Source organism: Echinops telfairi, unplaced genomic scaffold (assembly GCF_000313985.2).
Source record: "Echinops telfairi isolate 266 unplaced genomic scaffold, ASM31398v2 ScPeMD7_7424;HRSCAF=8462, whole genome shotgun sequence".
Classification (NCBI taxonomy): Eukaryota; Metazoa; Chordata; class Mammalia; order Afrosoricida; family Tenrecidae; genus Echinops; species Echinops telfairi.
This window is the reverse complement of record NW_022111324.1, coordinates 41,034,841-41,059,938: the sequence shown is the minus strand read 5'-3', so window position 1 is coordinate 41,059,938 and position 25,098 is coordinate 41,034,841. Positions and strand designations below refer to the sequence as shown.

The 25,098-nt window shown below is 38.0% G+C and overlaps 1 protein-coding gene across 2 annotated transcripts in view; it reads right to left on the bottom strand.

Annotated features, from left to right (window-relative positions):
• The window catches only part of CFHR5 (complement factor H related 5), a 53,161-nt gene extending 29,494 nt beyond the window's left edge, over positions 1–23,667 (bottom strand). Inside the window, exons 1-4 of one of the 2 annotated variants that reach the window (XM_045298296.1) lie at positions 23,531–23,667; positions 15,253–15,450; positions 10,141–10,317; positions 1,595–1,771 (exon numbers count right to left, since the gene is read on the bottom strand). In XM_045298296.1, the coding sequence (XP_045154231.1) occupies positions 1,595–1,771; positions 10,141–10,317; positions 15,253–15,450; positions 23,531–23,588 (610 nt within the window). In that variant the 5' untranslated portion in view covers positions 23,589–23,667. The remainder of the gene's footprint in view (positions 1–1,594; positions 1,772–10,140; positions 10,318–15,252; positions 15,451–23,530) is intronic. The other variant, XM_004699779.2, reaches the window with a different exon arrangement.
• Between the last annotated feature and the right edge of the window lie 1,431 nt (positions 23,668–25,098).

The following is a 25,098-nucleotide window of genomic DNA, read 5'->3' as shown; positions in this document are numbered from 1 at the left end:
CCTTACACCTGATCCCTTCGACAACTCGTGGTTGCATAGGCTGGTGTGCTTCTTCCATGTGGGCTTTGTTGCTTCTGAGCTACATGGCCGCTTGATTACCTTCAAGCCTTTAAAACCCCAGACGCTATACTTTTTGATAGCCGGGCACCATCAGCACGGTTGACTCTATTATGAGTAGGCTACTCTTGTCCGATCCTGTCTTGGCTGTGCTCCAACCTGAGGGTTCATCTTCTGTACTGACTTTGACAATGTTCTTCTGGTATCTAGAAGACTTCCTGTGGTGAATCTCTCGGAAGGCTACTGCCTATTCCTTCTTTGTAGCTTTAGTCTGGAAGCTCCACTGAAACGGTTCACCTTTGGTGACCTTGATGACACATGATACCAATGACATAGCTTCCAGAATTATAGTAAGAAGCAAGCCACCACAGACAGACAAGTCCAAGTAAAAATATCGATAAGATTATTTACAAATGGTCACACCAGTACATGGACAGGGGGATGTCATAAGTGAGCCTTCTTCAAATCCTCGTGTCCTGTGTTTTTCTTTATATAGTCCTTGTTCTTGAATGATTTGCTCCACATAGACATTGTATAATTATCCTCATCTTTTCTGATTTTAAACCATGCAACATTCCTTTGCTTTTCCCAACAAGTTCCTCTTTGTGCATAGGATCAGCATGAGCACAGTGGCATGCTCTGGAATTCTTATTTTTTGCAGTGTTATCTATGGTGTTTTATGAAGGCAATATGTGTTACATAGGCAATATGCAAAGGAAAATATTTCTAGTATTTTTAACTTTCCACCAGGATCCATCTGGCATCAGTACTGGTGTCCCTCATTCCACATCTTGTTCTGAATTTGGCTTGATTTGTGATAATCCCCACTGATGCACTGCTGCAATTGTTTTTTAATGATCTTCAGCAACATTTTATTTGCATATGACATTAACGACATTGTGCTAGATGGCCTCTAGAAACTGTAAAATGTAAGAGAAAGAGACTCTTCCTAGGGTCTTCAGAAAGAATATAGCTCTCTGGCACCTTAATTTCAGGACTCAGGCATCCAGCATCGTGAAATAATAGTTTTGTGTTGCTTTGGGTCATTGTGTGTGTGTTATTTTGCTAGAGTAACAATAGAAAACAAAAAGACATGAAGTGAAAGGCACAGCCATATTTCAAGAATGGTATGGTTGCATGGAAGGCAATTTTGCCGCTTTTAAAGTCATGGCCCTACACTAAATGATAGACATTAAGAGTCAAATTAGATGATAAACATAGTCAAGGAGAAGAATAACTTAAGTTGCTATAGGATATGTTATAACCATAGATTTAGTGTAGTATGCCTAGTTTTGAATTACTTGACAGATTGAATTCAAGATGCCTTGAAAATTCCTTCAATTTCTTTATACCATAAATATAATGATGTGTGTGACCTATATATGACTTTAATATGGTGATATTTAAATTTGGCTTCTTAAAGCTATCGGGTGAAGTCTTGACTTTTGATTATTGTTCCTTATGAAATATTATATAGAACCATCACAAAAAAGAAGTAATAGGGAATTGTTTATTCCCCATAAGAGAAAGAACTTACCATAGCATGTGGGCAGATCAGACCAACCGTTTCCACCACATACTATGGAGCCTGAAGTGCTTCCATTTCTGCTTTCATAGCCATCACTGCATTCATAGTCCAACTGGTCATTGAGCTTAAACAGTGTGTTACTGCCTTTGCTCCTGGCATTCACAAATAATGGCATATCACAAGACTCTAAGATGTATTAAAAACCAAGATTTTATTGATAGTATTACCCCAAACATATATCAAAAAGACAAAAAATTTTAACAAGCACTATGCATTTGTAGTCACCCACCACAATTAATCATAATGTAGTAGATGTAGCCATTTTAACAATGGAACCGTATTGTATTAGTTAGTCTGAATGTTGTAACCATTTTATACTGACCCAAGTGTGGCCTTTTGCAACTATTGTAATTCCTTTTGTCATCACTCTTTTCTGTAACTGCTAAGCCAGTGCCATTTATTTTGGAAATTTCTGGTGATACATATAGACCCCCTGTTCTATTTTTGTAAGGTCCCGTGTTCCCTAATATCATAATACCACCTGCCTTTGTATCCAAGTTCCCCTGTCAGTGTGATGCCACCTGCCTCCATGCCTTGTTATGCCACTTTGAGCACTCGTGACCGAGGGTGAGTTAGGTGCCTAGCTGCCCTTTGACCGCCACCCAATAAAGCTTATTAACTTTAACTACAGTTTCATGTGGCTTAATTGACCTCATCTGGACACAACATATTAACAAAAAACCTTTTAGAGCACAGCACAGCACTATTAATGATTTAATAGGAAATGATTATATTTCCCTTATATATCAACTCCTACATATATTTATGAGATATCAGCACATCTAAGGTATATACTAATAATGATACAGCAGGCATCAGATAGGATGCATATATATACACACACACACATATATATTTCCTGTCAGGAAACATGAACCTTCTCAATCTACAATAGAATTTATTACTCACAGGAAAATTAGTGCCAGTTTCCTGAGCCCCTCTGCTTAACCAATCAGGTCCTAATTCACTAGTTACTGTAAAGACATGATGTCACCTTACTCATGCAGTGCCTTTAGGAGAGAAACTTAAGTATGAACCTTGAAACTTAAGTAGGTCAACGGCACAATAACCTAAGAGAGAGAGAGAATGTTAGAGAGCACGCGTGAGAGAGATAAATAGATAGATTGACAGATAGATAGAGAGACTTTTACTCTGTAAAGTCAACAGACCTCTGGGAAGATGAAAGGAAGCCTTCTGCAATTTACTCCCATGGAATGAAGTAAATGACACCAGGAGTGTGATTTTTAAATGCCACTGGAGCTGTACACTATGTCTAACTTCTAAGTCATGTTAGTCTCCAGCGTAGTTGACAATGTTCTTTCTTCAGAAGCCCCGGTGTCTCACAGCTTATGAACGGCCATGGGGTATGCATCTAGTGAGGATCTCTACTCATTAGGAGAAAAACAAAAAGAAGGAAACCAAAATGACAGAGAAGAAACTAATATACTTGAATAATAGCCTAGAGGAACTACAACCCCATCTATCTCGAGAACCAGAGGAATAAGATGCTATGCTAACTGCTGTGATCGGGGCCACAAAAGATGGGCATGATTAGTATAGGAAAAAAGATTCAGATCTTAACTAAAATTCTTTAAAATTCCACACTGCCTGCACCAATTGGTTAGAAGGTACCTTGAGACTACTGACCGGAGATACTCTTTAAAACTTGAACTGAAAATATCCTCTCAGATCACCTTGTAGTCCAAGAACGGATTGGCGCACAAAATAAAGCATAGTACCCCTGAGTACAGGGCTCCATTGTTCACTCAATGAGAGTGGTTTGGAAGCCTATCCCAAGTATGCCAGTTTATAAGCAGGGACAGAGGGAGAACTTAGAATCTTATTGAGCAATAGGTTATGTGTTGGGCTGCTAACTGCAGGTTTAGCAGTTCAAAACCACCAGGACCTCCATGGGAGAAGGTAGAGGCATTTTATTTCCTTAAAGATCTATAATTTCAGAAGCCCACAGGAACAATTCTACAGTGTCGCATTGAGTCACTGTGAGTCTCAATCAACTCGGTAGTAGTGAGTCTGAGTGAGATGAATGCCTAGTAAGACAGACTGGATAGTGTCTGTTATCTTTTCCTTCAGCAATGGGTTTTGGGGTGCTGTATAGTCTGGGTCAGGGGAAAGGGTCTTCTGAAATACTCCAGTCCATAAAATAAGCTATATAGTTCTCAGATTTTCTTTTAGCTTGGTGCTGTGATTTCCCCACCTGCTGCAGGCATTGTGAGCTGAGTTTTTACTCTTCAGATGGAGATGGGTTAATCTGGACTTTTAAAGGAAATAGCAATAATGTACTAGTTCACAAATCCTAGGAGAATCAAGATTAGAAAAAAAATGGGAAGAAGAGTGTAGGAAATCACTATTTATATCATTATTATAAAGCCATCTACATGAGACCAAAATGCCAACCATTACTAAAAAGCAAAGATGGGCTGACAAAGGAACTGGGAAACTAGAATACTGGAAATGGAACAACTAGAATGCAAATCATCGAATGTTGACATATTGTGGAAAGTGTAACTAATGTCACTGAACAAGGTGTGTAGAGTGTGTCAAATGAGAACCTAATTTACTTTGTAAACTTCCATTTAAAACACGATAAAATATTATTACTAATTATTTTTTAAAAAGAGGAGCTGATACCAAGAGTTCAAGCCGAAAGAAAATATTTTGAAAATGATGAAGGCAACATATGTACAAATGTGCTGGATACAATTGATGTATGTATTATTATAAGAGCTGTGAGACACCCCAATAAAATTATTCATTATTCATTTATTAAAAAATTTGTTGTTGTAGGCCAAACTTGTGGTCACATTTTAAAGCAGCCATACATAGAACTCAATGCTGAAAAAGATTTGTATCATAGGTCAGATTTCTGAAGCTGGTAAAGAATGGGCAGCATTTCCTTCTGAAATCTTACTGCTTTACCACATTTTTCTTATTTAAGTTTGTGTACACAAACCTGAAAGGTGATAAATGACAATTCAAAATAACTATAAAACATGTAATCAAGTGTAGCATGCAGATGTATTCTTTGCCTAAATCTACTATGTATATTTGGGAACAAATGAAAGGCCATTTTTACTGGAATTGGGTTTTTGTCTTATCAAGAGAGAGATTGACTTTGGAAGACATAGGGCAGGCAACACACGGGATTTTTGTTAGACGCTCCTGGAGGAAGAAAGCCTCACCCCGCCAGTATGGCCAGAATGCGCTTTCTTCCCCTCAGCAGCTGTGTCAAGCATTTTAAAAGAGATTCTCTCTGGAAAGTTTATCTGAACTTCCATTAGGGTCGCAAGGGGTTCTGGGAAAGTATTTCCTGGGGAGCGATGTCATCTTGGCTGAGGTTCTCAGCATGCTCTGTGCGGCTCTCCACTTTGGATCATTTCACAACTATCAAGTGTTGGAAACAAACTGTGAACTTTCAATTGTATTTAGTGGGGAAGGCGGGAGACAAACCAACGCAAACAAAAAAAAGTGAACTAAACGCTCTGCTTATTTCCATACTTAGTTCAGAGACAGAAACTGGACACCCAGGAGGGTAGATCATCTGTTGATGCCCTTGTCCTTCAGTCGTTCTCCATCACGTGCTGTCTGGCAGCTCTGCACCTGTTTTCAGCTGATCATGGCACCATTTCTTAACGTGCCATTGTGGGATACAGTTCTGCTCTGCAGTTTTCCTTCCACTATTCCATTCCTTTGATTATAGTATATAAATATATAACCAACATAGCCAAATTCCTTGAATATTCAATGCATACATCATAAATGATTTTTAACCCTGAAATTTATAAAGTTTTCCACTGAAATATGAGAAATGTATATTTCTTTCAGTTTGGAAACTATTGAAAATATGTTTTATGTTACAGATATTTTTAAAAAGGCAAATGGGAAATTATTTTGTAAATTTTCATAATGAAAGGTATTCCAGGTAGAGTTAGTTCACTGCTATTCTAATATTTAATAAATGAGGTAAAGGAATAGTATTTATAGCTGGTAGACTATTTTATGCTATCTATAAAGGAAACATGGGGCTCTTTACTCCATAAAGAGTTACAGTCTTGGGAACGCACAGGGAGAATTCTACCTTGTCTTACAGAGTCACCATGCATCAGCACCAACTTTATGGTAGTGATACATTGATATATAAATTATTATTGTGCAACGATGATCAAAGGAAATGGGTTGTGATAATTTTTAAAAGCAGAAAAAAGTTATGATATAGTGCTTATTCTAGTCATCCTATTTATGGACCACTTTTCACTAAATATTCTTAAATACATTTATTACAGCAGACAAAATGAGAGCCTCTATCGACATGTAGAAATAATTTAAAAAGCAGCCCTCCATGCCGTTGAGTCAATTCTGGTGCATAGTGACTGCATGGGATGCAGTCGAACTGCTCCAGTGGGTGTCTGAGACTGAGTCTGATGGAGCAGGAAGCATTATCTTTCTCCTGCGGAGCACCGGGTGGTTTTGAACTGCTGACTTTGTAGTTAGTAACCAAATGGGTAGCCCATTATGCCATGTGGGTTCTCAAGAAGCAATTTAAGGATCTAAATAAGCTTCTTTGAGATTTGAATCATAGTTAACTAGTGGTAAGTACATGTAATGAACCTATTAGCTTAATATCTTCATTTTTCAGAAGAATAATCATAGCTAGAAAGCATTGCTGTTGCAGGCATCCTTGACTCAGTTTCCTTTCATCGTGAATCTCTGTAAAATGGAAGGAACTACCACCTCCTCCACTACCATCTTCACAGTAGTTCTTATACTTGTGCCTATTGGTGCAGCCATTTCAGCTCCTGTAAGATCTTCCTAGTTCCTCTGACATTCAGCTTTACCAAGTATGATGTCATTTTCCAAGAACTTGTCTTTACTGATAACAGATCTAAAGCATGTGAAGAAAAGTTTTGCCATCTTTACTTGTTAAAGTGTTCTGGCTGTATTGCTGTCAAGGCTGAATTGTTTCTTCTTCTAGAAGTGTCCGTGACACTTTCTACAGTCTTTTCTAGAATAGGTGAACTCATTTATTCATGGACACAGAGGTAATCTTTCTTAAAATCAGTGATGATGTACAGTTGGCCTGAAACTAATGGACTTTCCAGGATTACCTGGATCCAGCCTTCTTCATTTAATAGACACTGTTCTTCTGAACAGTTGCACTTTGAAATGACTGCTTCCTACTTCTCACTCAGCATTAGAATTGGAGGAAGGCTCATCCTCAACCAGTGATAGGCAGTGGACACAGCTTTGCTTGCTGAAAGTCAAGAGGACTTGAAGCAGTCATTGGCAATCAAGACTGTATCCTTCAGTGTGGATTTCAATGCAACGTAAACAAAACAAAAAACTAACAACTATATCAATAAAAATATTATGATAAATTGAGATTGAAATTTTCAAGGATTTTATTCTATCTGCAATCAGTTCTCATGGAAGCAGGAGTGAAGAAATCAATCAACACAGCGCCTTGGGAAAATCTGCTACACAGATCTCTGTAAAATGATAAAGATGTCACTTAAATGACTAAGGTGCACCTGACTCAAGCGGTGGTTTTCTCAATCACTTCCTGTGTATGTGAAAGCTGAACAGGGACTGAAGATAACAGGACAAGGATCGATGCAGTTGGATTATGGTGTGGGTGAATAACGGTGAGAGATGAATGGAATTCCAAAGAAATAACTATCTGTCTTGAAGGAAGTAACGCTAGAATGCTCCCTGGAAGCAGAAATGGTGAGACTTCATCTCACCTCCTTGGCAATACTGTGATGAGGAATCAGTTCTTAGAGGAGGAAATCATGCCTGATAAGGAAAAGGGTCATCAGAAAAGAAGGTTTTCCTCAATAAGATGAAGCGAGACAGTGGCTGAAACAAAGGGCTCCATCACAACAGTCTTGAGGATGAAACATGACCAGACACTGCTTTGTTCTATTGTGCAAGGGGTTGCTATGAGTAGGGACCAACTTGATGGTACCCCAAACAGCAACAAGAACAAAACTATTAACACACCAACACTCACCTAATGCGGGTCTTAATATGGTGGTTTGAGCATTGCTTTGATGCATGAATCTGTGCCAATGGTATACCAACCATACCAACAGAGTACATGGTATACGAACCAATGGTATACATACCATACCAACAGGATCATACATAAGTTCCTTAGTGGAACTTCCAGACCAACTGAGGAACAGATCATCAGTTTCTCATATGTAAGCTCAGGTTGAAGTTGCAAAAATTAAAACAAGTTCAGAAAAGCCATAATATAACATTGAATATATTCCACCTGGGTTTTAAGAACATCTCAAGGACAGATATGATGCCTTGAACACAAATTACAGAAGAGCTGAAGAGCTGTGGGATAACATCAAGAACGTCATATTAAGAAAGCAAAAAGTCATTAAAAAGACAAAGAAGAAAAATCCCTTCAAAGTAGATGTCAGAAGAAACTCTGAAACTTGCTTTTGAACATAGAGTAGCTATAGAAAAGGAAAGAAATGATGTAAAATAGTTGAAAAGAAAAATTCAAATGGCAGCTTGAGAAGGCAAAGTATTATATTGGGGGTGCAAAGATTTGGAGCTAGAAGGCCAGTCATCAGAGAACTTGGATTGAATAGAGAAGAATGAGGCACCAGGATTGGAGGAAGTTTTATTAACAACCAGTGAAATTCAGATGACACAACCTTGTTGCTGAAAGTGAGGAAGACTTAAAACACTTGCTGGTGAAGATCAAAGACTACATACAGACTTGTGTTTGGACTACAACTCAATGTAAAGAAAACTCAAATCTTCATAAGTGGACCAACAGGTAACATCATGATAAATGGGAAAAAGTTGGACGTTGTCAGTTTGTCTAGCTTGGATCCACATTCAATGCTCACAGAAGCAGTGGTCAAGAAATCAAATGATGCATTGCACTGGGCACATCAGTTACACAAGACCTCTTACAGTGTTAAAGAGCAAGGCTACTACTGAGTTTATAAAATGTAAATCTTAGGCCACAGTTGCACTGTCATAAAAGGAGATGATAATTTGTCCAAGAGAACCAGGGGATATTTATTTAATAACTGAACCATACCAATTATAAACTGTCCAATCACTGGAGTTTTAAGATATGCATTCCATTCATTTGTTTTGTTCTTTTTTTTTCAAATATTGTCATGTTTTAACCTCTTGTAATTCCAAGATTAGAACAAATCACTAAAAAGAGGCTGACTACACCATTACCCCACAGTCAGACTGCATCTTTGCATAGCCAAACTCCTGAGAATTATGGCCAAGCCCAGTTGGTACATAAGCCTAAGCATCATAGACAGTGTTACTGTCACTTAGCCCTTGGAGTTACTGCCAATGCAAACCAAGCTCACTGCTACCAAGCCAACTGAACTCATATCGGTCCTAAAGGCTAGGGTAGAACTATCCTTAAAAAAGGGTAAGCAACAGAAATTTGTTATTTCCATTTTGGGTTGCTGCCTAGCCACCCACCCCAGAGAGAACCATGATTCAAGTGCTATTTCAACAACAGGTTCACTGAACTTAACAAAGAATGGGGTATCAGTTCTGCCGAACAGGTACAAACTGGCAGAATCCCACCACTGCTTTTGATCCATTTTAGTGTTGTTTCAAGTGAAGGAAAAGTGTATGAAGATTAAACAAACCTCCAGCTAACCCCCTCTGATCATAAACCAGGGATGTAAATAGCCTTACAATCATGCACAGTGCACTGGAAAGCGGATTACAGCAGATACAATTATGTTAAGATTCAACACCTTATATTTTATCTTCCATTTGACTCATTTTAAATTTGTTTTTAATATCGTCTGCTTTCTTTTTTATTGAGGTTTTTCTCGGTTTTATTTTGTTGTTGTTGGGCTTTTATAAAAACAATCCTTTCCTATTTTTGCCTATGAAATCCAGGATAGGTAAATTTATAGAGACAGCAATATGATTAATTGTTTCTTGGGGGTATCGCAGTGGAGGTTGGGAGGAAACAGGGTTATAATATCAATGGATATAGGGAAGAAGAAAATGTTTTACCGTTGATTGTGGTGATGATTTTACAATCATTTTTAACATGATTGAACTAATGAATTGTATGATATGTGAATTATATGCCAATTAAAATTGTAAAAATTAAGTAATACTAGATTTATTTTTATATCTGTAGTTTTATAATAATTTGCCAAGTAACTTGATAATGGTAATATAAAAATTAAACGAGTATTAGTTTTGTATAAAGGTTCTATCTTCAGAGATTATCATGGTACTTTTGCCTAAGATTTCTACCTTCTGCCAATATTTATTTCACGTAGGTAGGAAAACTGCGTAATTGGTGTGCTCTCTCAGACAAAATTCGAATTAAAATATAAATGCAAAACAAGCAATGAAAGCAAGTGGGAAACCTCTACGAAATGTGACAGTTAATTTGTTTCTTTTTAAAAATGATAAAACATAGCGTGGTCTGAGAGAAGTGTGGGTTTACTTACTGTTGGGACTGCACTGGGGAGGAGAGGACCAGCCATCCTCTGTACATGAGATGGTGCCCCCGTTATTTGGTAGGTTGTAGCCAGCATCACAGTCTATTTTCACAGTATCACCTTCCATGTGCGTTTGTCCTGAAGACGCAGAATGGCCATTTTTCACAGAAGGAAAGAAACATAACCCTAAGAGAACAACAACAACAAAATGATTTAAAAGGCAGAGTGTTAAAAAAGATAGGAAACTGATGTTTCACTTTACATTATTTTGAAAAGAAAAGGAAAATTTTAAAACAATGTCTACAAATAATTTTTAAAAATCATTTCAGTTACAGCCTTAGTGGGCAGATAATCTCCAAGTTTGTGGTTCAAACCTACCAGGTAGGAGAGAGATGAATGTATCTTACTCCTGTAAAAGTTTATACCTTTAGAAACCCAATATAGGGTCATTATGAGTGGAATCAACTTAGGGTTTCAATGGGACCACATATCTAAGGAGCCCTGGTGGAGATGTGGGTTAAGTGTTGGACTACTAATCTCAAAGCAGGCAGCTCAAATACACCAGCCTCTCCCTGGGATACAGGTGTATCTCCCTGCACCCATAACGATTACAGTCTTGAAACCCTTATAGGGTTATTGTGAGTTGAAATCTAATAGATGGCAGTGGATTTTTTTTGGTTTGTTTTACCATGTATGTACACATATTGAACTACATATGTGATTTTACATAGTTAGCCCCCAGCTGAGGAGAAGGTTGAGTTATATGAACCACAGTTATGACTATTGAGTTAGTTAAAGTTTATTGTGCCAACCTGGCTTATAAACACATGTGGGGCTAATTGAAGGGCAGAGAGATAAATGGCTCAGTGAGCCTCACCTTTCTAGGTTTCCAATATCTGGCTTTCTGATGGTTGGACCAGGGTGCAGCTGCCTTAGCCTGCTTTAGCTAGCAAGGCTCACTTCCTGCAAAACATCCCCAAGGAGAAGCCACATGGACCTACCCCGATGCAGCCCTGGGTGCTGGAGCACCCATGTGGAGAACCCTTCCAGTGCTGAGATGCTTACATCTTCACTGATTCAGCTTTCCTCCTGCAGTCAGTGTCATAGCGTCTGTTTTGTGAGATGGAGGAGGACTTTGTGGATTGGTGTTGGCCATATGGGTTAATGTTGGCCTCGTGGGCTTGGGCAGCACTGTGTTGAGATGTTTTCTTGATGCACACTTAAGCATTATATTAAACTCTCTCTTATACATGAGTTTCTGTGGATTTGTTTCTCTAAAGTACCCAGACTAACACAACCATCTTTTGGGGATACATTTGATATTTAATAATATGCACTGGACACAAGCATGTGTATGTTATCATTCTCAGATGTTCACTCACAGATGTTCAATGTTATGATTAACTGTTCAAAATAGGCACAGGATATATTAAGACGTTTTCTGAAGAGGAAAGAAATACTGAAGAAGGAAGAAATAATGGTAAAGAAGAAGCAAAAGTTTGTTTAGAATTTTACAGTGAAAGAATGAAAGCTTTTCTCTAAACTCAATCAAGGACTTCTGCGGCTCAGCCATGAACTAACATGCTAATAGTTTTGCAAATGTCAGCATGCAGATTCAGAAAGCAGTGACATTTTACCAAAAAAGTGTGGGGGAAAAAGAAAGCAATCAGACACACAATCCTCATTCGTTTTACCACTAGAAACTTTATCCTCATTACCAGAGATCATCTAGATTACTCAGAGCATCCCACAAAGGAAGTTTTTATTACCACTAAGGATAATGTAAACAATGTCCAAGGTTTCTTCATTGTTGGAATACATTTTAAATATTTGTGTGCTTTTCCGTATGTATGGAAATATATTTATCAGTTTACACGCAATGTTTTAATACCAAAAGAAAAAATAAATGTTACATTTATAAGGATATAGATAATAAAAGGCAACAACAATAATAATAATGTATTCCATTTCCATCTGAACCAATTTATGAAGGGTCATTGGAAGGAAACTCTGCTGCAAACTGGCGACCATTTGTACCATCTGTTGTTGTTAAGTGCCATCGAGTCAGCACCAACTCATGCAGAACAGAAGGGACCACTGCCCGGTCCTGCATTCCCCTCTCCGCCATTGTTGTGTTTGAATCCACTGTGGTTGCCCGGTGTCCGTCCATCTCACTGAGGGTCTTCTTTTTCACAGCCTCTCCACTTCATCAAGAATGATGGAGTTGTGTTTCCTGAGAATATGTCCAAAGTTGGAGAGATGAAATCTCACCATTTTTTCCTCTCAGGAGAATTATGCTGTACTTCTTCCAAAATACATCTTTGGTTTTTTTGGTTGTCTATGGTACTTTCAATATTCTTCACCACCACAGCTGTTCGAATGTTCAATTTCTCTTCAGTCTTCCTTACTCAATGTCCAACTTTCACAAGCAGATGAGGTGGTTGAAAAATACTATGACTTGGGTCAGGCTCACCTTAGTCCTCAAAGAAACATCTTTGCTTTGCAACACTGTAAAGAGGTCCTGGGCAGCAGATTTACCCAATGCTATGCTTCTTTTGATTTCTTGATTATTGCTTCATGAGCATTGATTGTGGATCCAAGTAAGATAATATTCTTTACAGCTTTCATCTTTTCTCTGCTTATCATGATGCTACCTATTGGTCCAGTTGTGAGGATTTGGGTTTTCTTTACATACCACAGACTGCAATCTTCAATCTCCATCAGCAAGTGCTTCAAACCCTCCTAACTCTCCACAAGTAAAAGAGTGTCCTCTGCATATCTCAGGTTGTTAGTTAGCCTTCCTCTCAACCTGTTGCTGCATTCTTCTTCACATAGTCCAGCCACTCTAATAGCTATAGTGAGACAATAGACCCCTGGCACACACCATTCCTGGTTTTGAATCATGCACTATTCCATTGTTCTGTTATATAATTTCTTCAATTTCAACCTACATTTGCATATGAACAAATGGACCCCTGGCCTGCTTTTAGCTGCTGATATTCAGCATCTCCATCACCTCTTCTCACTATTTAGTTTGATTTCTGTGTATTCATCTAGAGAAGTCCATGTGTATAGTACATTTTAGTGTTGTTGAAAAAAGGTATTTGTGATGAAGAAGTCAAAAGTTCTGCAAAATCATATCAGGTGATCCCCACTTAGTCTCTATAGCCAAGATCATATTTTCCAACTACTGTTGTTTCCTCTTTATTTTCAACTTTTGCATTCCAATGACCTATAACTATCAATGCACCGCAATTGCATATTTGATCAAGTTGTGACTGAAGACATTAGTAGAATTCTTTAATTTCTTCATTACTAGCTTTTGTGGTTGGTGCATAAATTAGATTAATAATAGTATTGATTGTATTTCCTTGTGTGTGGACAGACTTTATCCTATCCTTATCTATCCCATCCGTCAAGATAGATCTTGAAATACCCTTTTATGACAATGAAGGAAATCCCATTCCACTTGTTTCATTCACAGCATAATAAACCATGTGATTTTGTGATTCAACATGACCAATATCAGTCCATTTCAGCTTATTAATGCCTAGCATATTGATCTTTATGCCTTCCATTTCATTTTTAGTGATTCCAATTATATATGGAAATTAATATTCCTTACTATTTTGCTATATTCTTATAGAAATATCTTGTTTATGACATACTCATATATAAAACAACATACTAATATGTACATTTCTTGCATAATTATAAGTGTCCCTTGTGAATGGAATAAGACTATTATTAACTTTTATATGTGCATGTGTTTTCCAATGTTCTTCTATTTTAAAACTCTGTTATCAATTGAGTATTTAATGAAAGATTAAGACAGAATTAACTTAGAGTACCAAAGAAGTTTTCTTACAGAAAATAATAACTTTTGCATGCTCCTTGCAATATTCAACAGGATAAATTTAAAGACAGGCTGTGATGTGAAATAACTTTGAAGGAGAGTTATGGTCATGCTGCTACCAGACAAATGTTAGGAAAGAAACATGAATGCTCATATATAATCAGAGAAGCTGGCTTATATCAAGAAGAAAGTGGCATCACGATCAGAGGTAAGCTTATTAACAATTTGCAGTATGCAGATGGCACGACCCTGCTTACTGAAAGTGGAGGCCTTGAAACCCTTGCTGAAGCACATCAAGGATTGTAGCCTTCAGTAAGGCTAGGTGACGAAGACCCATCTTCACAGCTGGACTAAGGATAAATGGAGAAAAGTTTGAAGCTGTCAAGGATTTTGTCTTTCTTGAAACCACAATCAATGCTTATGGGAGCAGCACTGAAGAGACCAAAAGATGTATTTCATGAGGTAAAACTGTGGCACAAGACCTCTTCTGAGTACTGAAAATCAAGGATGCACCTTTATGGAAGAAGATGTTTCTGGCCCAAACCTTAGTATTTTCAGTTATCTCATATGCATGTGAAAGTTGGACATTGAATAAAGAAGATCAAAGAAGAAAAAATGCATTTGATAGGTCATGCTGGTGAAGAATATTGAAAATACCACGGACTGCCCAAAGGACTAACAGATCTGTCTTGGGAGAAGTACAATCATAGCACTCCTTAGATACGAGGCTAGTAAGACTTCTTCTTACATATTTTGGATATATTGTTAGGAGAGACCAGTCCCTGGGGAAGGACATCCTGCTTGGTAAAGTGGAGGAGCAGTGAAAAACAGGAAGGCCCTCAGGAGATGGAGTGACACTGTGGCTGTGACAATGTGCTCAAGCACAGGAACATTTGTGGGGATGGCGCAGGACTGGGCAGTGATTTTGTCTGTTAGGCATAAGGTGACTATGTGTATGGGTCCGGGCCAACTAGATGGCATCTAACAACATTAAATAAAAATGTCAATATACAGAGCACCATGGGTAATAGAAGCAAGTGCAAATATTTTACTTTTACTTTCAAAAACAGAACTTCACAGAAGAAGGACTACATCTGTGAACTTTTCCAGCTTCTCTTGTCCCCACCCCTAAAATTGCCTGCCAAGACCCTGTGGTCTAGTCTAATGTTGTTTGCTGTCCAGATGGTTGAAACTCATATTAACCTTGATTGTCTCGTGCAATCACTGAATGATTCAGCCAGGCAATGGGGAGGACATTTACTTACTGAGGCACTTAGGCATCGGCAACCATCCATTCGCAGTGCAGGTAGTTGGAGACCAAAAGGATTTTGAAGGTGATGCAAAACCATGTTCACAGGAATAATAGAAGACATTTCCCACAGGAACACCTGGAAAGCCTGGTATATGTCTGTTTTCATCATGTAGAATTCCGTGCTTTATATTTGGAAAATCACAAAACTCCACTATAGAAAATACAACAAAAGTGAAGAATTAAATAATGTTTTATTAGTGAATAATTTTGTCATATTTCAATTATTCAGTAGTGATTCTTTCCTTTTATTAAATTAAATACCTTCCACTGTACTAATTAAAAAGGAACAAAGAATGAGCTCTAATTAAGAGTATGAGTAATTTAAGAGTACATTGCCAAGGAATTCTGGAAATTTTATCTAGGTAATTATTTCTTCAGTATAGTACTGCTATTAAAGAATTTCTTTACTTCTCTCCCCACTTGAAAAACAACCAAATGGATTTGCAGAAATTCTGGTCAAAAATCAGTTACCAAGAGGAATTTCCCATGCTTTTTCCAATTTATAAACTGGTAATGTTAACTGCTGCACAATATTTGAAACTAATTAATTCTTATGGCATTTAACCTTGTACAAACCTTGTAGTTTTTTGAACCATTTAAAGTTAGACACCAGATAGTTTTGTATAGGAGAGTAGCAAAAAATAATCGATTGGGCACTGACAGTGTTTCCTCCCATGAGCCTTTTTTTTTCTTAAAATCCTTTAAAAAAAAATCATTTTATTATGTGCTCATACAACTCTTGTCACTATCCACACACACATCAATTGTGTAAAGCACATTTGAACATTCATTGCCCTCATCATTCTGAAAACATTTCCTCTCCACTTAAACCCCTGGCATCAGCTCCTCATTTTCCCCCTCCCTCCCTGTTCCCCCTCCCTCATGAACCCTTGATAATTTATAAATTATTATTTTGTCATATCTTACCGTCTGATGTCTTCCTTCACTCACTTTTCTGTTGTCCGTACCCCAGGGAGGAGGTTATATGTAGATCCTTGTAATCAGTTCCCTCCTTCCACCTCATCCTCCCTCTACCCTCCCAGTATCGCCAAACTCACCACTGGTCCTGAAGGGATCATTCACCCTGGATTCCCTGTGTTTCCAGTTCCTATCTATATAGGAACCAGTGTACATCCTCTGGTCTAGCCAGATTTGTAAGGTAGAATTGGGATCATGATAGTGGGGGGAGAGTGGAGGGGAGGAAACATTTAGGAACTAGGGGAAAGTTGTATGTTTCATTGTTGCTACATTGTACCATGACTGGCTCGTCTCCTCCCTGCTACCCTTCTGTAAGGAGATGTCCAATTGCCTACAGATGGGATTTAGGTCTCCACACCACACTCCCCCTCATTCACAATGATATGATTTTTTGTTCTTTGATACCTGATAGCTGGTCTCTTCGACACCTCGTGATTGCACAGGCTGGTGTGCTTCTTCCGTGTGGGCTTTGTTGCTTCTGAGCTAGATTGCTGCTTGTTTACCTTCAAGCCTTTAAGACCCCAAAGGCTATATCTTTTGATAGCTGGGCAGCATCAGCTTTCTTCACCACATTTGCTTATGCACCCATTTGTCTTCAGCGATTGTATCAGGGCGGTGAGCACACAATGATATGATTTTTTTTTGTTCTTTGAGGCCTGATAATTGATCCCTTCAGTACCTCATCATGATGCAGGCTGATGTGCTTCTTCCATGTGGGCTTTGTTGCGTCTGAGCTAGATGACTGCTCTTTCCTCTATTTCCTTTTACTCTCCCCCATGAGTCTTTTTCAAATGAGTCTTTTTCTCCAATCAAATTACAGTTCTTGATTTCCACACATTAGTGCCTGTGGATTTCTTATGCCCAGAATAACTTTTCTCCCATCCTCCAAGTAGCTCCATTTTACTCATCAGTCCAAACCCATTCTACAATGTTAATCAAACATTCACTGTACCTATCAATCAAGGTGCTAGCTATAAATGTCAATTTTCTTTTTTATCCAAGAACCCATTCAATGGTAAAAATGATTTTGTGTTTCTTCTCAGTTTTCATAGAATGTTCTGAGTAAAAGTCCTATCTCTAGCCTTGCATCGATCTCCTTGGTTACATGTCTGATTTCCTCCTGGAACAGCATAGGCTGCAGTGAGACATGGTTGGAGGCTTTTTCTCTTTTACACTCTCTTTGCTGTTGCATGAAGCATAAGATATTTTTGACCAATATTTTGTTGCCAAAAACATGTAGAGTTGTACCCCAAAATATTATCGTAGTGGCTTGTGTTTGCCTTAGAGGCAGTCTCACCTAAGTGCAGTGAAAACTTAAGGGCCATTTAATACCTAGCTAACTTATGGAAAGAAATTTTCTAAAGAGGCCAGTTTGCAGCTTGAATATAACTTTCTGGGTTAGTGGTAGCCAAGTTGCTACATATTTTTCTTCTTCACTTTAATGAGTATCTTCTTTGTCCCACCCTCCAGTCCCATTTAGAATTCCCTTTTTAATAATGTCTCTAGCAGATGATTATACCACATAATCCACACCAAAGTGTAGGGGGAAAAGAAACATAATACACCTGTAAATACAGTTTTTCAGTGAGTGTGCTGTGAAGACAGTCCTCACTGTGTGATATAAAGGGAAAATTCATAAAGCCTTTGAGCCAAATGGACTAATTGAATGAACGTCGTTCTTTTCCTTGCCTGTCTGGCTGGGAATCCAGGTGGGCTTGGTTGCTGAGTTAAGCACTAGTGAGCTCTGTCCACTGCTGGCCCAGCCAATTTCACACAGAACATTAACTCTTAGAAAGCCACACAAACTAAAAACAAAACAGAGCAAATTATCCACAGCTTTCTTTTGTATAAAGTGGGTTCAAGAAACATTTTCCCAGCAAGAGTTCCGTTAAGAGAATTGTTTAAAAGAGTTTTGGATCTGGACTTAACTAAAAATTTCCAAACAACTTCAAGGAGTTTTATTTGGCAAGCTATCTCTGGAAATTGAGATTCTGGTACTGTGGTAGTTTTCATAAATTTCTGAGACATCTGTTTAAAACATCGTCCAGTGATATTTTATAATTTTACCTAAAGAACAGGTATGATTATCTTTCATGAATTCCTGAAGTGAATAATGATATGCTTTTATATTTAGTTATTCAATAAAAGCCCCTTACCCATCCCTAACTAATCCTCCTTGTGATTTTTCCTAAAATAGACCTTATGGTAGTTACACAATCTGGTGTCAATTTGAGGATTAAGAGTGAAGTGGTGGAGTCTAGGCTGTCCATAAGGTCATAACCAATGAGGCCTCTGTGTGGGCATGGCCTTCTCCTAAGGAACTCTGTTATTTTTTCTTGGAGGTGGGGGCTCTCTCTTGGCTCACTCCCTTGGATACGCTCTACTGACAAGCTGACTACGTACGAGACATCACTGTTGAGAAGACACATGGAGAGAAGCTGATGGCAGTCAGAGCCCCAATGCTGAAGGAACCATGTTGAAATCCCTGTCAGTGCTAAGATACTTCCATCACCACTGGATCCACAAGACTTCCCATCCACTGGCCTGTGATCTTCCTGCACTTGGCATCATTGCATGCATTTCATGAATCTGAAGAGGACTTTTTAGATTGGTATCAGACATATAGGCTAATATCAGACTTTATGGACTTAATCTAGACTAGGCTGGTATGTTTTCTCAATATTTAATTGATCTTGTATATAAACCTCTTTCTTATACACTAGAGTGTCTCTATGGATTTGTTTCTCTAGTCTACCCAGCCTAACACAGACATAATTAACATGCCATACAATTCAATGGTTCAATGATATCAAGAAGTATTGCTCAATTATTGTCAAAATCATTGATGTCCACTGAAAATGTTCCCCTCCCTCTCTCTCCATGTCCCCAGGTTATCATCAATCCCATCACTAGCTTTATATTTATATCAATCCCAGTTACCATAAATTGATAACTATATGAGACTAGGTCAGACACCCAACAAGGATCCATTAACAATGGTTATATAAAAACCAATAGAGACCTCAATCTAATAGAAATCAGAGAATATGAAAAGTTTAGAATAAAGTTACATTCAGTCCATAGGGAGATCATATTATAAGACATTGTATTTTAGCCTTTGTACAGTTTCTAAAATCCCCTTCACAATGCTCACCATTAGGTTTTTGATTTATTGTCATTTCAAGCCAATGTGTATTGTGGAGTCACCTGAGGCTCATCCCTTGTAGTGGCCTTGTAAATGGTTTTGACCTACCACTATGGTACATTTTTTCCTGTAATTAAGGTGTTTAGAATTTAGGCACTGATATCATTCCCTTTTCCAGCCATGGATCTTATTAATAGGTATCTTTGAATTCTGACACTGTTTCAAAGCTACGTATAAGGTTTTCACATACAAGTGACAATTTTCTGAACAGCATCCAAAAAACAGTTGTATATTATAGCAGTACATTGAAAGGGAGCTGCCAGAGGTTCAGTCAAGATTCCGAAGAGTATATGGAGCAAAGGATATCATTGCTGACATCAGATGGATGTTGGCTGCAAGCAAAGAATACCAGAAAAATGTTCACTTGTGTTTTATTGTCTAAGCTAAGGCATCCAACTGTGTGGACCATAATAAATTATGTATATCCTTGAGAAGAAACAGAGGTCCAAAACGCTTTTTCATGCTGACGTACAACTTTTATATTAATCCAGAGGCAGTTGTGCCAACAGAACAAGGGGTTACTGCACGGTTTAAAATCAGGACAGGTGTGTGTCAGGGTTGTATCCTCTCACCGTACTTATTTCATCTGTATGCTGAGCAAATCAGCGAAACTGGCTTATATGAATAAGAATGTGGCATCAGGACTGGAAGGAGGATTTCACAACCTGAAATATGCAGGTGATACAACTTTGCTGGCTGAGACTGAGAAGAATTTGAAGCACTTGCTGCTGAAGATCAAGGATTGTAGCCTTCAGCGTGGATTACAAATTCATGTAAAGAAGACCCACAGCCTCCCAACTAGACCAATAAGTGACCAGTAATGACAAATGGAGAGAAGGTTGAAAGTGTCAAAGATTTTGCCTTGCTTGTATCCACAAGGATTGCTCCTGGAAGAGGCAGTTAAGAGATCAAAAGATGCATTGTGCTAAGTACATCTGTTACACGATATGACTTCAGAGTGTCGAAAAGTAAAGACATTACTTGAAGGACTAAGTTGCTCCTGACCCAAGCCACGGTACGTTAAATCACTTAATATGCATGTAAAATCTCATATGCACTGCATATAGAAGACCAAAGAATCAATGCATTTGAATTATGACACTCGCAAAGAATATTGAAAGTACCACGGGCTGCCAAAAGGACTAACAAATCTGTTTTGGAATATGTTTGGCCAGAGTGATCCTTAGAGGGAAGGCTGAAAAGACTGGTCTTATGCACTTTGGACACGTGGTCAAGAGAGAACAGTCTCTTGATAATTAGGACATCGGACTTGGTACAGCAGAGGGGTAGCAAAAAGAGGAAGACCCTCAACACAGCCGCTACACCAATGTGCTTAATTGTATGAAAACTTGAGACAATGGCACAGGACTGGATAGTGTGTCATTGAGTTGTGCACAGAGACATTATGGGCTGGACCCGATCCCATGGCACCCAACAACAACATATTTGGCTTAACTAATCAAAGGATAGGAGTAGAATGTCTTTGTGCTCTGACTTTATCTGTCTTGGTTGGAACTTTTTAATTGGAATCATCTCTCCTTACTTGCTACCCTCCATACATTAGGAAGGCTTTGTGTTCTAGGATTTTTTGTTTTCCCCGGCGGGTGGCAAGGCAGAGTTTAGGCTTAATTGAATTGGTACTTTCCTTTGTTACTTTCATTTTTTCACTACTTTCATATCTTTAACGATTTAATTCTTCTCACAATTGTGTATTTCTTGGCCATAAACTACACTTTGTAACTTGGAGAACAAAATAAATCCATTTTAGCCCATTATTTCCATATTAGATAGTTAAAAGTGTCATTTAAAATGTCCTTATTTACTCATTTAAAAACAAATAGAATAAAAAATACATAAATGAACAAAGAAATCACCATAGACCTTTAAAAAAGAAAATACTCAGACTGGTCTTCAAGTTACCCTGTTCCTCAACGATGGAAACCCATGAGATTAAAATGGCATGGAATAGGAGCAGTGCAGTGGCTCAGTTCAGTTGCATATCACCAAAAAACGTTCCAGTGAAGGTGATTTGATGAAAATCCCGCTACCGTTAGCAGGAATGAACATGACTACAAATTTCAGTGTGCTAATGGGAAGCTAGGTTAGTACTTCGTAAATATCAAAGTTCACTGAGGGTAATATGAAGTAACTAAATAGTATACTACCAGTGTTTTCACATTAGTACTCTACAATTAATCATTTTATTTCGTTAGTTATTTTAGCAAAATTCAGCCTGTCTGTTTTTCTCTTTATGGTAGTGACTGAGCTCTGAGCCTGCCGCATGTAGAAATGTACATTTGAGACAGAAAGTTAAGGCCCTGCTTGTCTTCTTTTTAGTTAGGATGTCAGCTGCTTCAGAAGACTAGCAAATGTGGTCCCCTGTCTTTATTTTAATCCAAGATCATAGCAAACGATCAATCTCATAGCTGGTACATATTTCTAGTGAAACTGACACTAAGAATTAAATTCATTCTTCATAGTCTTCTTTATAAATATATATAATTTTAGGAGAACATTTGTTAAGCTTCCAACAGGCCAAAGACAAAGACATATCATTTAGATGAGACTTTGGAGTTTGCAAAGGGGGAAGGGCAGGGAAGGGCAATGAAGCAATGAGCTGGCCAGTCGAAGGATGGTGTCCTGGGTGCAGGGAGAAGGTGGGCTCTAGGGGGGAGAGGGGAAATCAGAAATAGGGATGGGAGGAGTGGGCTGTCGGGGGTTTGATTGGTGGTTTAGACTGAGGGATACAGGGGTGATGATCTGAATTGTAAACCACCACCTAAGCTGCAATTAAAAACAAGGAAACACAAAAACCCTGTTTATTTTCTATTTTTTTGTTTTAAAATTTTCTGAGGGCTCACTACATTGTGCTGTTAGAAATAAAAGAAGTACTAAAAAAATAAATTAAAAATTTAAATTGCAGTGAGTCAGAATGTACACACACACACACACACATACACATACACACACAGTTTAGTCACCTATCCTGTATCCTTTTAAAGGTTGTATTTGCAACTCTTTGGAAATGATGGTTTTTATTTTAACACTAAAGAACATAAGACAGTTTTAAAATAGTACGAGATACAGTTTACAGTGGTAGAAACAAATAATATTCCATGCCCTTTCACTTTCAACATTCTTAAAGAGCTCAGTAAAAGCAAATAGCCCACTGGTATTTTACTGGCTTAGAGATAAAAACAAATTCTACTGTTTTATTAAAAGAGATACCCAATGGCTAAATAACAGTTATATTAAAACAGAAATTCTTGATTTTGATCATGTTTAAAATCTTAAATTAACAAATATATGGAAATTAAATCTCCAAACATTAAACAAAATGGAATGTTTTATTTTAAATTGGGTTAAAGTTTTCAGGACAATCATCCATTTTTCATTCAGTCTTTCCTACAGATTTCATTTCATTTCATTCACTACAATCCCTTCGACGTAACATCGCTTATCTCACGTCTTCCTGTGTTACCTGTTTCCGTCCGTTTCTTTCGTAATCTTCTGACTTTGGTAAGTGCTGTGCTCTTGATCTCACATGGTTGATGTAGTCTAAGGGATGTGCACCTCACTTGTGTTGTTGCTCTGCTGAGACTCCTTGTTTGTCTGAAAACTGAGATCACTTCTAGACCTGAAAGGGGACTAAGGCCACAGCCTCAGGTATTTCACCAAAAATTCTCCAAACTTTAGGAAGCTTTGCATTCTTGGGACTTTTTGTTTTTCTGGTCAATGGCATGGCAGAGTTTAGGCATAATTGAATTGGTACTTTCCTCTGTTACTTTTATTTTTCACTATGTTCAGATCTTTATTTAATTCCTCTCGCAATTGTGTATTTCATGGCCAATAACTACACTTTGCAACTTATAGAACAAAATGAATCCATTTTAGCCCATTATCTCCTTATTAGATAGTTAAAATTGCCATTTAAAATGTTCTCGTTTACTCATTTAAAAACAAATAAAATAAAAAGTACATAAAAGAACAAAAAATCACCACAAACATTTGAAAAGAAAGTAACTATTCAGATTGCTCTTCAACTTACCTTGTCCCTCAACAGTGGCAACCCATAAGATTAGCATGACATGGATGAGGAGCAGCATAGCGGATCAGTTCAGTTGTATCCCACCAAAAATGTTCCAGCAATGCCGCTGTTGATTTAAATCCCACTTTCATGAGCAGGAATGAGCATGACTTCTAATTTCAGTGTGCTAACGGGAAGCTGGGTTAGTATTTCAGTAAATATCAAAGTTCACTGAGAGTTGTATGACATAACTAAATAGGATACTACCAATGATTTCACATTAGTACTCTAAAATTAATCATTTGATTTTTGTTGTTGTTGTTGTTGTTGTTGTGTGTGTGTGTGTGTGTGTTTGTGTGTGCAAAATTCAGCCTGTCTGTTTTTCTCTTTGTGGTAGTGACTGAGCTCTGAGCCTGTGCACATGTAGAAATGTACATTTGAGACAGAAAGTTAAGGCCCTGCTTGTCTTCTTTTTAGTTAGGATGTCAGCTGCTTCAGAAGACTAGCAAATGTGGTCCCCTGTCTTCATTTTAATCCAAGATCATAGCAAACGATCAATCTCATAGCTGGTGCATATTCCTATTAAAACTGGCACTGAGAATTAAGTTCATTCTTAATAGTTTTCATATTCTTTCTATTTAGGAAAAATCTAGTTAATGACTTTTTTCCAGGTAATGCTTCCTGAATCTTAAAAAAAATTATTTTGATTGTGAATTAGGTGAAGGTTTACAGAGCAGAGCATCCGTTTCATACCAACAACTGACGATACCTACCTTTGTCCTGCCCTGTTGGCATCATTTTCAACCCCCTCTCCCTCTTTTGGATATTATTTTCCTCTGAACCCAAGTTATACCTGTCTTCTCTCGCCTCTGACTTTTCCTTTCTTTGCCCTCCTGCCCCTGATCACCCTCAGTCTTTGTGTGTGTGTGTGAGTGTGTGCACGTGTGATTTTCTTCATTAAAAAATAGTAACAGTGGTCTCATACAACACTTTCCTTTTTTGTTTGACTAATGTCACTCAGCATAGTGTCCTTCAGTTTCATTCCTGTCATGAGAGCATATATAGATTCACCATCATTCTCTAATGTTTTACAGAATTCTGTTGTGTGTATGAATCAAAGTTTATTGACCCATCCTTCCACGGATGGGCATTTGGGTGGTGTCCATCTTTTTGCTATTGTGAGTAGTGCTGAGGAACACGGGCATGTATATCTCTGTTTGCATTATGGCTCTAATTTCTTCAGGCTATATACCAAATTGAGGATTTTCTGGGTCACATGTTATTTGATTCCCAATATTTGAGGAAGCACTGTGCTGAATTTCATAGTGGCTTTTCAGTTTCATAGTCACATCACCAATGTACGAGGGTACCAGTCACTCCCCCTTTGTGACATTTGTTTGCTTTCTTTCTTCTTTTAACCCTCCTACCCATGCTGGGATGGAGTAGTATCTCATTTTCATTAAAATTTATTTTTCTTTCTTCATGTGTCTTAATTCAATGGTGAAAAACAATTACATCAAGATTTGAGTTTATTTTCGAGGAATACACAGCTTTCATGTTGCTTCTTTGTTAGCTGGCTGAAGAAAAGC